Raw genomic sequence first — 17,730 nt, 5'->3', positions numbered from 1 at the left:
AAGTTGTAGGCCCAATTATTACAAAACCTAACTGTATGGATAAAGGCAGTGTTAATTTCATCTATACCTTGATTAGAGTTTACAACGAATATGGCTCTTTCTTCTATATTATTTTTTATAAGCTTTTTATAAGATTTTCCATCTTCTTGTAAAACAGAAATGTTCTGGATTAAATCTACCTTTCCAAGTGGAAGGAAATATAGAAGCTTGCTTATAACATTAATATTTCCAGGACGATTTTTTCCTCATATATTTTAAATGCATGCATTCTGCAGTATGCAGTTCGAACACCAAATCAACCACAATTTGACAGAAAAAGTAGAAATGAATGAGTTTGGCTGATACAGTTTATTTTAAATGATTTTTCTTTTACAGTTTAGTGTACCTGGAGGTAGCTGCAATGTTAATTTATCTTTTTTCAATGGCTTGAAAGAATAGTAATTTATGAACATTAAAATAAGAGTGCTGAAACAGAACGTAAAATTATCAGCTGTTTACAGTTAAATCCATGTTAAAATGTAAAATAAAACAAAAAATAAATCACAACAGGTTATTACTGGATGATTGTCAATACAGCATAGCGCAGATTTTCCAGATTATTTTTTAACATTACTGAAGTAGTACAAAAGAGATCACTGAAAAGGGATTAAATTTATATAAACCAGAAAACTAATTAAGTGGAAAGCATATATAAATGTCAGAGATAACGTAATCTGGATGATAGTAGTAATTTATTTCCTACGAATGTCAGGTGCTATTGAAATCATAATATATAAGATGATGATGATATGGGCTCTGATCCTGCAATTTACAAGGGATAGATTGCTGCACCCTCACATTGTGAATGGCAGGACTGGGGCCTTAATTGTTTAGTTTCTATGTAACCGCATTGGAAGAGATGTGATATTTGCTTGTGAAATGGCTGTTTACTTATTTAAAAACAAAAACAAACCCCCAAAATAAACAGTTTCTTCACTTTCAGAACTGCCAAGTTTAACTTCTTCTGTAGGTAAGTTTGCAGGAGTAAAAGGAATATTTTAACATCTCCAGGTTCTAATAATTTTAGAACTACATCAAAATAAATGGTTATCTGGTTCATGTAGCAGAGAAGTGCTTACTTAAATATCATTTGAAAGAAGTTGCTAATCAGATAGGATTTAGCTATGGCTTATTATCGAAATTATTTGGCAACAGATTTCTAAAGATGCTATATTTGCAAAAGAGCAAAGCAGGGAGGAGGCATGATACAAATTATACAGGTGATAATACATTTAGTAATGAACTGTAAAAAGTTTCATATAAATCCCACAAATTTCCAATGCATGTTTTTCAAAATTTCTTAACAGGACTGATCAAGATAATCTCCAACGTGCCATAAACTGAAACACTGCATATATTCCTGGAGACTGCAAAATGTTATGAACAGGCACTAAAGAACATGGCAGAAATATAAAATCAGATTATGGGATATGTGTTAAATATTAACTCTTCCTCAAGCCTGGGCTCCATCCTGCTAGGTACAGAGCACTCTGGGACCAGTTAATCAAAGCACTTAAGAATGTGCTTAACTTGAAGCCCACGAGTAATCTTACCAAAATCAATGGGAATGCTCACGGGCTTCAAGTAAACCAGGTGCTTAAAGTGTTTTGCTGATAAGGCCCAGAGTGCTCTGCACCTGGCAGCAATGAGCCATCTTTGGGGAAAAACACTGCAAGTACTAACTAAACTTGTTCTCAGTGTTCCCTACTAATGGCAGATGGCTTTGTAGACAAAAGATTCCTATAATCCTAGGACCACCTCTTGCTAACCGTACCCAAGTAACGGTCCCTTTGAAGTCAACAAACAGGATTAGGATTTTAGGGTTTAATCACGAAGCCAGCATCTGACCTCTAATTTGTAGATGACATATAGTAAAATTTATACTGAATTTAAAATTCAACTGTGTTTCTTGCCTTGAAAACAACGAATCTGCTCCCATAATACATGTATTTGTAAAATGTATGTGTTTCTTTTTTTAGTTAAAATGCATAATGTTCAAAATAGATTTAAGTACTTTTCATATGAAACTGATCTATAAAATTTTTGAAGCTTTACAAAATGGCACTAGAGTAGTTAATAAAAAGTCTAGTTTAAAATATGTACATTCTATACATCAGTTTCCCCTACTTACAGTCATTAAATAATCTTCTGCACTCTGGTTTCCTAAATTCTAGGAAAAAACTCTTTAACAACAACCTCAAATAAAGTAATGTTCAATGACTTTCAGATGGCTCTCATTTCTGTTTACTTACTTTAAACAGAATTTTAGCAAAATCACATTTCTGATGTGAAACATCATCCCAGTTATAAATGTTTTCTCAAAGGTAACAGGTACATGCCATATTTCTAGATGTTTTACAATGCAATCTTGCTTTCTGTTTTCTGTGTTACACAAAGAAGATCTAAATATGAAAATGGCACAATACAGATGTAAAGATCTTCAGCTCTCGAATCTGTCTAGTCTTTTGGCTATTGGAATCTGCAGGTCCTTGATAATAGATCAGCCTAAATTAGTTTCACAGAATCGCAGGTTTGAGTCAGTTTTAGCTTTTTCTATCATTGTCTTTTGAGGATTTACATCCTGAAGGTGCTTCATAGAGACTCTCTCCATCCGTACTGAAATCATCATCGTCATCGTCGTCATCATCAAGATCAGTTAACACTTTACTTGGTGACTTCTTCCGTCTGCTACAACAAAAATATATACATGTCTATACAGCGATACCATATGGATGGATGTGTAACATGTATTCTGGAAAACTAACACAGTAGCACTGATTATATTTATTCTGGTTGGGATTAGTGCCTATGTTACTTTAAGTAAGCCACAGGGACTTATTCTCCTAAATTACTTAGAGTAGGATTTTCAAAAGCATGTAAGTACCCCAAACTGCTATCTATATATCTTCCATACAAGTGTGGAATGAAACCCATATAATAAATTCATTTACCACATAGCTCCACAATTTATCATGCATCTTTGAGCACTTCACCTCTCTACTAATTTACCACAGCTGGCACTTATTCAGACATTTCCAAACCTCTCAAAAGCTTCAAATATCCATCATTTTGAAATGTTTCCACTAGCATGTGTAGTTTACACAGAATACAGGGTGTGGGAGGGCTGAACACCATTCCTGAGAATTTCACCCATCCCCAACTCATGTTGATAAAGACTTTATAATACACCAGGGGTCAGCGACCTTTCAGAAGCGGTGTGCCGAGTCTTCATTTATTCACTCTAATTTAAGGTTTCGCGTGCCAGTAACACATTTTAACGTTTTTAGAAGGTCTCTCTCTGTAAGTCTATACACTATGTTGTATGTAAAGTAAACAAGTTTTTTAAAATGTTTAACAAGCTTCATTTAAAATTAAATTAAAATGCAGATCTTATCAGTTTAGTGCAGTGGTTCTTAACCTGGGGTGCATGCACCCCCTGGGGCAGGGCCAGTGCAAGGATATTTTGTGCCCTAGGCTAAATTTCCACCTTGTGTCCCCCTAACCCCCTTGCACATTGGTTCATTAAGGGGGCAAATCCCAACGAGCCTTTATAGACCCCAGGAGCCAGCCTTCCCAGGGGCTGCTCCCCAGACCAGGTTCCCCCCCCCCAACTGCCCTGGAGGGTGCACACCTCCCAGCGAGCCCTCCCCACCCCACCCCGGTGGCCCTCACCCCGAGTCCACTCACTGGCTTTGCCGGGCTTGGGCCACTGCAGCAGCTTGGCAGGGAGGAGCCGCCTTCTGGAGGCACCAGAGAGCCAGAGCGTCCTGCTTGCAGCAGCAGCGAGCCCCAGCCATGGAGGGAGCTGGCGTGGTGCAGTGGGGGAGGAGCCCTGCAAAGGCGGTAGCACTGCTAGCGGGTAGCAGCCGCACCCCACTCCGCCCCTCCTGCCCAGGCTGCGGCTCGGCGCCCCCCCACGGGGGCCCCTGCAGGCTGGCTTCAGCCCCCATGCGCGCCCCAGCTCCCCCTTAACCTAGGGTTACCATATTTCAACAATCAAAAAAGAGGGGAGAGCCCTGGCCTAGCCCTGGCCCCATCCACTCCCTCCCACTTCCCACCCCGACTGCCCCCATCAGAACCCCCAGCCCCCACCCCCGCTCCTTGTCCCCTCACTGCCCCCTCCTGGGACCCCTACCCCTAACTTCTCCCCAGAACCCCACCCCCTACCTAAGCCTCCCTGCTCCTTGTCCCCTGACTGCCCCCTCCTGAGACCCCCCCCCAACTGCCCAACTAGGACCCTACCCCCTACCTGTCCCCTGACTGCCCCAACCCTTATCCACTCCCCCGCCCCCTGACAGCCCCCCCCCACCAGAACTCCCGACCCCTCCAACCCTCCCCCTGCTCCCTGACTGCCCCCCGGGACTCCCCTTACCATGCCCAGGCCGGTCAGACGCTGGCTCCACGTGGAGGCAAAACACGCTGCCGGGCTGCCGCGCACACAGCCCCTCCCCCGCAGAGTGCTGAGGCAGCGGGAGGGGAGGGGCAGCGGCGGCTCACACTTCTGGGAGCTGCAGAACCCAAGTACAGTGAGGGGAGAGCCGGGGGGCGCGCCTGCCCAGGCTGCGGCCCGGTGCCCCCCCTACCCCGGGGGTTCCTGCAGCGGATGCATGCGGGCGGCAGTCCCCTTGCGCCTCCTGGCTCCCCCCTTGCCGCGCTCAGGTTCTGCAGCTCCCAGGATTGTGAACCGCCGCTGCCCCTCTCACAGCAGGCTCAGGGCCCTGCGACCCAGTGGCTCACACTCCCAGGAGCCGCAGAACCCAAGCGTTGTGAGGGGGGAGCCGGGGGGCGCGCCTGCTGCCGGTCTGGGGTCCCAGCTGCCGGCCCCACTCAGCCTCCAGCTGGCCTGGGGTTCTGTTCACTCAGCCGGCAGTGGGCTGAGCGGGGCTGATGGCTGGAACCCGGCTGGCAGCCACGTGCCAGACAAAATCAGCTCCCGTGCCACCTTTGGCACATGTGCTGTCCGTTGCCGACCCCTGTAATACACCATAACACATCCCATACACATACATATGCCCACATGCTATGTATGTGTGTACACACACACTCACTCACTCCCTCCCCTATATAGTAATTATCTTTTTACTAACTTTAGCAGAGGAAACATCTAAGGCCTGGTCTACACTAGGAGTTTATGTCGAATTTAGCAGCGTTAATTCGATTTAACCGTGCACCCGTCCACACCAGGAAGCTAATTAGTTCGACCTAGAGGGCTCTTTAGTTCGAATTCGGTACTCCACCCCGACAAGGGGAGTAGCGCTAAATTCAACATGGCTATGTCGAGTTAGCCTATGTGTGGACGGAAATCGACCTTAGTAGCTCCGGGAGCTATCCCACAGTGCACCACTGTGTTGACGCTCTGGACAGCAGTCCGAGCTCAGATGTTCTGATCAGCCATACAGGAAAAGCCCCGGGGAAAATTTGAATTCCTTTTCCTGTCTGGCCATTTTGAATCTCAGTTCCTGGTTGGACATCGGGGCGAGCTCAGCAGCACCGGCAGCGATGCAGAGCTCTCCAGCAGAGGGGTCCATGCAATCTCAGAGTAGAAAGAGGGCCCCAGCATGGACTGACCGGGAAGTCTTGGATCTGATCGCTGTGTGGGGCGATGAGTCTGTGCTTTCGGAGCTGCGCTCCAAAAAACGGAATGCAAAGACCTACGAGAAGGTCTCCAAAGCCATGGCACTCAGAGGATACAGCCGGGATGCAACGCAGTGCCGCGTGAAAATCAAGGACCTGAGACAAGGCTACCAAAAAATCAAAGCGGCAAACGGACGCTCCGGAGCCCAGCCCCAGACATGCCGCTTCTACGAAGCACTGCATGCCATTCTCGGTGGGTCTGCCACCACTGCCCCACCAGTGACCGTGGACTCTGAGGATGGGATAGTGTCGAGGGGCAGTTTCTCGGCGATGTTCGCGGATGGGGAAGATGAGGAAGGGTTTGTGGAGGACGAGGCAGGCGACAGCGCTTACAATACTGATTTCCCCGACAGCCAGGATCTCTTCATCACCCTCACAGAGATCCCCTACCAACCCTCCCCGGCCGTTAACCCGGACTCTGAATCAGGGGAAGGATCAGTCGGTAAGTGCTATAAACATGTAAACATTTATTTTTTTAAAAACAGGAATAAAAACTATACGAAAAGAAGGTCAATACATATAGGGATCGAACAGAAATCCTCCTGCGACACTTCCACGAAGCTCTCGTACAGGTACTCGAAAAGCCTCCGCAGGAGGTTCCTGGGGAGAGGTGCCTTATTGGGTGCTCCGTGGAAGCACACTCTTCTGCGCCAGGCCATCCTGAGGTACAGTGGGAGCATTGCCTCCACCAGCATGGCAGCATAGGGCCCTGGTCTGTGCAGGGATTCACGCAGCATGCGCTCTCTGTCTGTCCTAGTGACCCGCCTCAGGGTGATCTCGCTCGGTGACTGCTGCATATAATTAGGGGAATTAATGTAATGTTACTATTGTGAATGCTTGACTTTTCCTTTGCATAACAATGACCGTCGTTTAACAGCCATGTGTTGGAGGCTGCAGAGGGAAAGCATACAGGGATCTTTCCCGGGGACAGACGCGAGGGGCTGGAACAGGGTCAGACTTTATGCTTTACAGATTGCCTGCAGCAGGAGGCCACTGCTATCCATTAACTGTTAAGCAGCCTAAAGTTTACGGCTTACCAGGCCTGGCTGCTACACGGATTCTGCTGTCCTGCCCCGCTTGTCCGATCTCCAGTGCAAGACCCCAGGCAATGAAAGCGAATGCCGAAAATTCGAACTTGTCCTGAGAGCACATGAGATAGGTGCCCTGTATGGTCTTGTTCACAGAAACTGAGTAGACTGTGTTCAGTGTTCGCAAACATGTATCTTTGCAAGGAAATCACTTCCTTTTTCCCATCACACAACTGCGGCTCTTTCCCGAACTGCCCCGGCATCCCCCTCACAGAGGCTGGTGCAGATTAGGCGGCGAAAGAAAAAGACTCGGGACGAGATGTTCGCTGAACTGATGGCCTGCTCCAGAGCCAAGGCGGCCCAGCAGAGCCAGTGGAGGGAGACCCTCTCTCAGCAGCAGCGCTCACACAGCGAACGGGAGGACAGGTGGCGGCAGGAAGACCAGCAGGCGACTCAAACGCTGCTTGGACTAATGAGGGAGCAAACGGACACGCTCCGGCGCCTTGTGGATGTTCTGCAGGACCACAGGCAGGAGCAGAGAGCCCCCCTGAACTGTATCTGCAACCGCCCTCCCCCGCCACAAAGTCCTGTCCCCCCCCTCACCCAAAATCACAAGAAGGAGAGGCGCTAGGGGCCGTGAAAACTGTCACTCCACCCCAGCAGAGCGCTCATGTACCAAACAGCTCTCATTCCCTAAAGTATGAGAATTGCTTCCCTTCCTGGCTCACCCGATCCAAAATCCCAGTTTCATCCCCCAACTGTGTAGTTGAGTATTAAAAATAGTTTGCTGTTCATTACTGTTTCCGTCATGTTTCTTTGCAGAAGACTTTGTGTGAAGGGGAGATAGGGGTTTGTTAATTGCATAGGACAGCCACCATTACCAGGGTACAGACATGGGGGCAGGATCAACAGCAGGTCACACACAGAGTGCAGTCACTAGGCACCCGGGTCACTCTGGGAGGTGTCTGCTGCCCCAGGTCAGTCTGGGAGGTGTATGCTGCCCCAGGGTCCGAGCGCCTGGCATCCACAAATGGCAAGGCAGGGTGCCCTTACGATGCCCTTCCACCCTAGCCATGAACCTCTCCGATGCCCTGAGCCCCAGCCAGAGCCATCATCCCCCTACACCTACTCACCCTTCCAACACACCCCTTCCTGCAAACCCCTTCCTGCAAACCCACCCCTTCCTGCACACCCTCCTGTAACCGTCCTCCCCCCAGAGACCGCTGTAGGAGCAGGAGCCTGTCAGTCCTCGAGTGTAGAAGCGGTCTGTACATCACTGCACACCGTACCCACCACAGTCTGAACCCTGTTTGAACCCTTTAACGCGAATTCGTTAGTAAAGAAAACTTTGTTAATTAAAAATGTTCCAATAACTTTATTTTTAAACGTCTGTTGGAAGGGGGGAAACCTGGTGAACGGGGTATGTAACCGCTGAAAAAAGTCAATAGTAACTGAAACAGGGGCAGGTTCAGCTTCTCTGTAAAGAGACTGGACAGTCATAGGTTACCCTGCTCTCTGAGGAACCTAGCTTTCAAAGCCTCCCGGATGCACAGCGCTTCCCGCTGGGCTCTTCTAATAGCACGGCTGTCTGGTTGAGCGTAATCAGCAGCCAGGTGATTTGCCTCAACCTCCCATCCCGCCATAAAGGTCTCCCCCTTGCTCTCACAGAGATTGTGGAGCACACAGCAAGCTGCAATAACAATGGGGATATTGGTTTTGCTGAGATCCGAGCGAGTCAGTAAGCTCCTCCATCTCCCCTTGAGACGTCCGAAAGCACACTCCACCACCATTCTGCACTTGCTCAGCTGGTAGTTGAAGAGCTCCTTGTCACTGTCCAGGGCGCCTGTATAGGGCTTCATGAGCCAGGGCATTAGCGGGTAGGCTGGGTCCCCGAGGATCACTGTAGGCATCTCCACATCCCCAACAGTTATTTTGTGGTCCGGGAAGAAACTACCTTCCTGCAGGCGTCTAAACAGACAAGAGTTCCTGAAAACACGCGCGTCATGAACCTTGCCCGGCCACCCGACGTAGATGTTGGTAAAACATCCCCTATGGTCCACCAGTGCTTGCAGCACCATTGAAAAGTAGCCCTTTCGGTTAATATACTGGCTGGCCTGGTGGGCCGGTCCCAGGATAGGGATGTGAGTGCCATCTATAGCCCCACCGCAGTTTGGGAATCCCATTGCGGCGAAGCCATCTATGATGACCTGGATGTTTCCCAGGGTCACTATCTTTGACAGCAGTAGGTCAACGATTGCGTGGGCTACTTGCATCACAGCAACCCCCACGGTAGATTTGCCCACGCCAAAGTGGTTCGCTACTGACCGGTAGCTGTCTGGCGTTGCAAGTTTCCAGAGGGCTATGGTCACTCGCTTCTGCACAGTCAGGGCTGCTCGCATCCGGGTGTCCTGGCGCTTCAGGGCAGGGGACAGCAAGTCACAGAGTTCAAGGAAAGTGCCCTTACGCATCCTGAAGTTTCGCAGCCACTGTGATTCATCCCAGACCTGCAGCACTATGCGGTCCCACCAGTCCGTGCTTGTTTCCCGGGCCCAGAATCGCCATCCCACAGCATGAACGTGACCCATTGCCACCATGATCTCCGCGGCGCGGGATCGTATGCTTTGTGAGAGGTCTGTGCCACTCTCACACTTCATGTCCTCACTGCGCTGCCGGAGCCTCCTCGCCCGATTTCTCAGCAGCTGACTGTGGAAGAGGTGGACGATAAGGTGTGAGGAGTTGACAACGGCCATAAGTGCAGCGATGATCGCAGCGGGCTCCATGCTCGCAGTGCTGTGGCGTCCGCGCTGTCACTGACCAGAAAAGTGCGCTAACAGATTTCCCGTCGGCGCTTTCAGGGAGGGAGGGCGGGAGTGACGGTTGAATGACGACAGTTACCCAAAACCACCCTCGACACATTTTTCCCCCAGCAGGCATTGGGGGCTCTACCCAGCATTCCAATGGGAAGCGGGGACTGCGGGAACTGTGGGATAGCTGCCCAGAATGCACCGCTTCCAAATTCGACGCTGGCCCCGTTACTGTGGACTCACACAGTCGAATTAGTGTTTTTAGTGTGGATACACAAATTCGACTTCATAAGGTCGAATCCACCAATTCGACCTAAGTTAAATCGAACTACTCTTGTAGTGTAGACATACCCTAAAACTGATCTTTTTCTAAATCTCCCCTGAGATTAGAATGTTTTTTCAGGGCCTTTTAGTGAACGTACCACAGCCATGAGAAACTCCAAACTTTGCACCCAGGCACCCTCCAGCAATGGCTCTGATAAAAATCCACTTTTACAATTAAACACAGAAGAACTATTCCCCTCAATTATCATAAACAAGTTTACCTCTGCAATGAAATATAGTTATTCTGTTCTTTGACAATGGGCACTTGTTCCCTGCCTCAGCAGCTCTGCTCAGCTCAGCAACCCTGGTAAACAACTGGAGCACCTACCGGGGGGGAGGGGGGGAGGGGGATTTGCAGAGAAAGGTACTGCAGGAGCACTGCCGCTGGCTCTGCATCTGAGTCAGCAAACATCCTAAGCTGCCAGAGGGCAGTCCCAGTCTGATGGGCCGGAGCAGTAAGAGATTAGCATTTTCCATTTGTTTTATAAGTACATTATTGGTTTTGAGCAATGGATACATAAACAAAGATCTGGAACTACAGAGTCCTGGTTTTACGCTCCTACAATATAATTTAAAATGAAATTTGACAAAGAAAAGCATTGTTCACAGGCTAAGACTATATGAGCCAAGTTAAGCTTGCAAGAAAGTCAGGGAAATGATGGCTTACAAGGGAAATGTACACAGGCCTTTAATTTTTGCACTAATTCTCAATGCTACTAGAAGACATTCATAAGTATTCTGTGAGAACTGCACTGCAGTGTACATTTGGTGGTGTGTGGGCCTGTTCTAGGGATCTGCTTTTATAAGAAATCCCACCTTAATTCCTTCTTCACAGCATTAAGTTGTCCTTGCAATTGATCATTCATGTCCATTTGCTCTTCTAACTCCCTCTGAAGTTTCTTTTTGGCACTTTCCAGTCTGTCTATTTCTTCTTCGGCTTCTTCAACCTGACGTTTCATTGCTTTCAAGCGCAAACTCAACTGAAATATTTAAACAGCAGCTGATTAGAGGAATATTTTGATAAAGGATTTCTGTTCTCCCTGCCATCTATGAGTTGGGGAATGAAGTCTCAACTTTGCCAATGTCATGATATTGCACAATGCTACCTGGGCAGTAGTTGAAAGTCAGCATTAGTCTTTGAGACCAATCAAGTAATGGTACAGGTCTGTCGCATCTTACACGCATTTAACATGCGTGAATTCAGCTTTACGTGGTTGTCAAAAAAAAAAAAGAGAAAAATAACAATTTAAATACTGTTCCTGTAGTGCGGGAGATTCCGCCCGCCATTACACTCAATGTAATTTTGACTATACGTGGTTTTCGCTTTACACACTGACCGCGGAATATAACCCCAGTGTAAGATGAGACAGACCTGTAAATGTAGTTTTTGAAATTGAAAAGAACAAAACAGATACCTCCTAGCTACTGTGAAGATGTAGAATTGTATAGACCAATGCAGTGGTAGCATCCAGCATTCAAAAAGGAAAAAAAACAACTGTGCCTGGAGTTACTGGAGTGTCATAGTTAAAGCTACATAAGGTGGGTGAGGTAATATTTTTTACTGGACCAACTTCTGTTGGTGAGATACACAAACTTTCAAACTTGGTCCAAAAAAAGATATTACCTCACCCACCTTGTCTCTCTAATATCCTAGGAATGACATGGGTACAACCAGGGCCGCCCAGAGGGGCGGGGGCAAAGGGGGTAATTTGCCCCGGGCCCCGGGCTCCGCAGGGGCCCCCAAGAGAACAGCGGAGGCTCCCGCTTCCGCCCCTCTCCTGGAGCCTCAGCGCATCAAGCGCCATGTCTCCGGCGGAGCCCCTGAGCCCCGCCCTGCTCCGAACCGCGTGGTGAGGGGGCGGGGCTGCGAGCTCCGGGACGGGGCTCAGGCCCCGCCCGCCACACGCTGCGGCTGTTCCGGCGAGGCGCTGAGACTCCGGGTGAGGAGGGAGCTGGGGGTAAGAGGCTGGGGCCGAGGCGGGGGGGGGAAGCGGGACCCGCCGCCGAAGCGCAGCCCGGTCTTCGGCGGCGGGGGGCCCTTCCGTTCCGGGACCCGCCGCCGAAGTGCCTCGAAGACCCGCGGCGGGGACCCCCCCCGCCGAATTACCGCCGAAGACTGGGCTGCACTTTGGCGGCGGGTCCCACTTCGGCGGTAATTCGGCGGCGGGGGGCTCCCACCACGGGTCTTCGGGGCACTTCGGCGGCGGGTCCTGGAACGGAAGGGCCCCCCGCCGCCAAAGACCCCGGGCCCCCGGAATCCTCTGGGCGGCCCTGGGTACAACTACATACATAGTTTAAGCTACACTAATAGAATTTATATTTTTTTATATATATATATATTTAGATACATAAAAATTACTTTAAAAGCAAAGACTGAATGACTGTTGCCACAGCAAACATTTTGGGAAGTGTAATCTGCTTGTTCACTAGGTGGAATAAAGACTATTTGACCCAGTTTATTAAAACATACAATGCTGTAAGCAAGTAATCAGGAAAAGTCATATGAAATGGTAATGCACATTGCTACTACAAATTGCAGAATATGCTTATATTAAAAAAATCTAAAAAGCTTCTCTCTTTAGAGAGGATTTTTTTGGTAAGGGACAACATATATTGCTTTCTATTGTATGCATTTGCATCTGGTTGATGACACTTTCTGGTGTTCAATGAAGTTTTAAAAATAAACAAAAACTACTGCACTGCTAGTAATCTGTACATGAAATGCCTTCATTTTATTAAAGTCTTAGGAGAAGCCTAAAACATCACATTTTCCCACTTACTGCTACTAGGCTGAGGAACACAATGGCATTGGGAATAAAATAATCTTGTAAAATCAGTTCACAAAAAATAATCATCAAGCATTTATCTGTATTCTAAACCTTAAGTATCATTGTCTTTACAATGCTCGGTAATTTATATTTACAGAAATAACAGACTGTTTATGTATAAATCTTTCTGTCTACCTGGTCCTTTTGGTCAGTCAGTGAGAGATGTTCATCATCTACTTGCAACATTAATTCCTTCACTTTCCGTTCAAGTCTGCGATTGCTTAGCTGGAGATTAGCCCGATCCCTAAAAAACACAGACATGTAGAAATGGCAGCTGGAATAATTCCAAATTCTTCTGAGCCTATGCCCTTGTGATATTGTAAGTGCAAAATAAATACTAATGGTATCTGCTTTGATGTACTGATTCTGTGCAACATATTGAAATTTTATTCAAAGCATGAAACACTTCAGGAAAAAATATACTTATTTTCTCAGTGCTGTACTGAGAAAGTTCAGAAGGTAAGAAGCACTTCTCACCAAAAATCAATGCTGAAATGCATCTACAAACAGAAATGTTTAATTATAGCTGGCATTTCTGTGACTATAACTGATGGCAACTATTGATAAAATAAGAGATATGTCTAATGCTACTAGATAGTATGGCAACCCAGTGTTAGGGGTTGTATAACAATTCCCATATTGATTTTGTATTGATGTAGCAATCAAAAAGAACACGTTAAATGCTTGCTTTTAAACAAAATGTCATGCAAATTCAGTGCTTGTGAAAATGTTTTGCAAGGATAGACCTGGAGACTACACAAACTTCCAAGTCACACTAAATTAGCACAGTGCCACCCACCTATGTGCACACACACTTTCCAGGCTCTGAACTTAGCTTGTTTTACCTCTCTTCATTTTCTAGCCGTCCCTCTAGCTCAGTGATCCTTGCTTCCATCTGAGCAACAAGTCCTTCTTTACTGGATCTATAAGAACCTTCAAGGTGAAGGATTCGGCTCTTCAAATCTTTGTTCTAGAATTAGAACATAAATATATATATATAATAGTAATAATGTATTTAAAATATCACCATCGGCATATTAACAAACATAAGCACTGCCTTAATACAAAACAAGTCCACACAGAGAAACACAGGGGCTAAGGTGCTTTTACATTCAGCGAGTAAGCAAAAAGAGTATTTTTTTTTTTTTTGGACAAGAGTCAGCCTGTGAAATCTTTGTGGGGAGGCTTGTAACCCCTAGCAAACCCATCTTTGTGCTTCAGAGTTATGCTTTGGAGGATTTAATCAAGATTAAGAATTAGAAACAGGCCTGAATTGGATTCCTTGGCTTGAAGTCCCCTGAACCTTCGGAAAGTTTGCCAGGGGCTCTGTGTTATCTAACTTGTGGCCCCCTCCATTCACTGTTCTGTACATAGGTCAATATTTCCTACATCACACTGGAATTATTTTAATCTCCATGACAAATTGTTTTGTCTAAAATTCTGAACACCTCTATGGCCAGCTGCTGCATATATAATAAAAGGTGTCACATACATGTGAGCAGTATTATAGTTGTGTCCAGTGCCACTGTTGTGGACAAGGATCTGACAATGTTTCCATTCTTAATACTTCCATTCTTACTTTAAAAGGGTCTGTGGTTTGGCCATGCAATTCTTTTGCAGGTGTAAAAGATAAAAGGTTTTTTCCTGAGAAAACAAGACTGAGGGGGGGACCTGATAACATTCTTCAAATATATTAATGGCTGTTATAAAGAGGACATTGATGAATTGTTCTCCATGTCCACTAAAAGTAGAACAAAACGTAATGGGCTTAATCTGCAGCTAGGGAGATTTATGTTAGATATTCGGAAAAAACTTTCTAACTATAAGGGTTGTTAAACTCTGGAATAGGCTTCCAAGGGAGGCTGTGGAATCCCCACCATTGGAAGTTTTTAACAACAGGATGGACAAACCTGTCAGGGAGCGTCTGGGTTTACTTAGTCCTGCTTCAGCACAGGGAGCTAGACTTGATAACTTCTTGAGGTCCCTTCCAGCCCTACATTTCTATGATGCTGTGATTTATCGTATTTGTGGTACAATCTACAGTCTATTGCTATTTTTTCATCTCAACTATAATATGCATGACGAAAAATACTGCACAGTAAACTAAAAGACAAGTCACTGTATTATATTCATACGTCAGATCATTATATTCTGAACAATCCATAGGCGGACTCAGATACATATTAACTAACTTAAAGGAAAACAGAAGACTTTTTAACCAAAAGAAGTCCATCTAGGTTTTCAATAAGGTTTCCTTTTCCCTCCTAGGACTCGCACATTTAAAAAAGTATATAATCAGTAGTGAGAAATAAGTCAATCAAGTTTCATTCTAAGTTTTCATGTGGTCACTAGAAAATATCCATGGATTTATGTATCTTCTCTCACTTTAACAATCCATTACTCGCCATGTGATGCCATATGGAAATCTCTGATCTCTTAAAAAACAGACTCTCTACCATCAGCAGTACAAACTAAACTTATAATTAGAAGATATCAGGGCTAATCTACACTTACCAGCCGGGTCGACATGGTGAGTTCGACTTCTCGGAGTTCGAACTATCGCGTCTAATCTGGACGCGATAGTTCGAACTCTGGAAGCGCCGCGGTCGACTCTGGTACTCCACCACTGCAAACGGCGGTGGCGGAGTCGACCTTGGAGCTGCGGACTTCGATTCCGCGGTGTCTGGATGGGTGAGTAGTTCGAACTAGGGTGAGGTAATAGCTGAATTTGCCTACCCTAGTTCACGTAGCTGAATTTGCGTACCCTAGTTCGACCCCGCTTCTTAGTGTGGACCACAGAAACACGGTGGGTGAGGTAATAGCTTTTAAACTTTTGAAAGCTTGTCTCTCTCACCAACAGAAGTTGGTCCAACAAAGGATATTACCTCACCCATCTTGTCTCTCTAATATCCTGGGACTGACAACTACAGCAACACTGCACAAAACAGTTAGAAGCTATGACACTGAGTAAGGTTTTATGAGTTTCAAAATACACCAATCAGCAAGAGACTGAAGTTAAACTCTAGTATATTGTTTGCATGAAAATGTACAGACAGTGTTCATTTAAGATATATGCATAATGTTTTCAAAGTTTCAACTTAATAATTTTATGTCAGAGTTCTCTTAAAGAACCCCTCAATCATTACAAAAGAAAGTTAAAAATCAAGCAGCAGTGAGAAGCTTATATGAAGAGAAGGGTAATATTGAAAAAAAAAGTTTTGAAAAATATTGAAAAAAAAAGTTACCTCAAGCTGTGAAGTCCTCAAATCTCATAAATTATAATTTACTGGGCTATAGGGGGATAAATCAGTGCTGTAACTGGAGGATCTATGGGGAAAACCCAACTGCTGATGTATCAGTAGGTGGCACTCTTTCCTTTAAACTCATTACTGAGGTGATGTCTACTAACTATAGCATTATGTTGGCATGGCTGACTCAGATGAGTCAGTAGTGCAGGATCAGGCTCTAAAATGGGGTGAAACAGTTCCATCACACTTTTTGTAAGACTATGGGCAAGAATTTTGAAATCCTGCCCCATTCCAATTCTGGTAGTTACATTCTACCTATCTAAATACCTCTTTTATTGCAAGTGGATAAAGTATTGTTCATCTCCTTTTATCCTAAACTATGACGTGGTCCTGTTAAATAATACTTGACATGTTCGACCTCAGTGGGGGCTGTGCGTCAGCAGTTCCTAGCATATGTCTGTTTGTAAATTGCTTTGTAATCCACCAGGATGAAAGGCACAATAAAAATGGAAGAAGATTAGCTGTCTGCAAAGGAGAGCATGATAACTGTTTCACAGACATCATCAAATAGTTTTAAAACACTTCCTATTGTATAAGATAAAAATTTAGGCAACAGAAAGTAACAGTTCTCTTTCTATTAATTCTGTACTTTTTATTTCACAAGAATGCTATTTTTCTGGATATTATTATTATTATTTCTGCAGAAGCAAACTATCAGACCAAATTGCGACTGCTTAAAATTATTATTTTGGTAATGGTATGCAGGACTCCAAAATTGTATTTAGAGTTTGGAAGATCTCTCCCTCCAAATCTGATGAAGGTTTTAGATCTAGGCTAGCTGACAGTATTTTTGACATTTTACTGCATTTTCCCTACATTAGTCTTAAAACCAGTCAATATAATTGGTAGTTCATTTTTCTTAAACTAATAACTGTACAAAATCAATTTATTTATTATTATTTATAATGTCTTTCATCCCAAAACATATAGACAAACTGTATAGGGATTCCTTCCTTAACACTGAAATACTGCCATCTCTGAGATGAAAGTAGGAGCTGATAAAACTACATAGCACTGTACAGTACAATGGGTTAGGAAATAAAAGTGACAAATGTTGTATTTAATTGAAACTGCAGGGGAAATCAGTGATGAAGTACCCAATTACAGAGTTGAAATTCAGTATCTTTACTCTTATGAAACATGCCTTGGGATCTTTATTGACAACAAGTGGTCAGAAACTCACTTTCGTCTGTCTCTTCTAAAGATGGTAGGTACCTCAAGCTCACTAAGCTGATGTCGCGTAAACTAGTGAATCACCAGCACTACTTCCCACAGCCCTTAGATGCCACCTGAATGCTTCCAATCAAGGCACTAATCTAGCATGGCCTTGCTCAGCTTGTGAGATTTGTAGGGATCACACATTGAGCTGGTATGGCTGCAACTCTTACCTGTCTTTCCAATGAAATCTTGTCACACTCCAAATCTTGTCTTATAGCTCTTTCTTGAAGTAGTTCGTTCCTCATTTGTTCAATCTATTATAAAAAGAAAAGCCAGAAACTTCAGTTCAGTGATTCAGCATCTATATTTATTTATTTATTCAGACGTATAAAATTCCCTTTTCCATAAATGGCATATTGAATAGATATTACAACTATAACCCCAGACAAAAAAAAGACTGACCCCTTCCAAAAAGATACCTTCTATACTTCAGCTGATAAAACACCCCTATCAATAAAGAATTAATATAGGGCTATACCATTCCTCTGTTTTATCTGAATACTTGTTTTCACTGGAAAATCCTTGTGAAGATCAAAGAAATATAACA

At 45.1% G+C, this 17,730-nt stretch overlaps 1 protein-coding gene across 9 annotated transcripts in view; it reads right to left on the bottom strand.

Moving 5' to 3' along the window:
* Window positions 1–333: 333 nt before the first annotated feature.
* The window catches only part of CGNL1 (cingulin like 1), a 123,215-nt gene continuing 105,818 nt past the window's right edge, over window positions 334–17,730 (bottom strand). For 8 of the 9 annotated variants that reach the window (XM_044980185.1, XM_044980186.1, XM_044980192.1 and 5 more), the window contains 5 exons: window positions 17,354–17,437; window positions 13,503–13,627; window positions 12,793–12,901; window positions 10,646–10,809; window positions 334–2,727 (listed from right to left, as the gene is read on the bottom strand). In XM_044980185.1, coding sequence (XP_044836120.1) covers window positions 2,583–2,727; window positions 10,646–10,809; window positions 12,793–12,901; window positions 13,503–13,627; window positions 17,354–17,437 — 627 coding nt within the window. In that variant the 3' untranslated portion in view covers window positions 334–2,582. The remainder of the gene's footprint in view (window positions 2,728–10,645; window positions 10,810–12,792; window positions 12,902–13,502; window positions 13,628–17,353; window positions 17,438–17,730) is intronic. The other variant, XM_044980191.1, reaches the window with a different exon arrangement.

This window comes from Mauremys mutica, chromosome 11 (genome assembly GCF_020497125.1).
Source record: "Mauremys mutica isolate MM-2020 ecotype Southern chromosome 11, ASM2049712v1, whole genome shotgun sequence".
NCBI classification, from domain to species: Eukaryota; Metazoa; Chordata; order Testudines; family Geoemydidae; genus Mauremys; species Mauremys mutica.
Note: the sequence above shows the minus strand (reverse complement) of the source record. Positions and strands in the feature narration are given on the sequence as shown.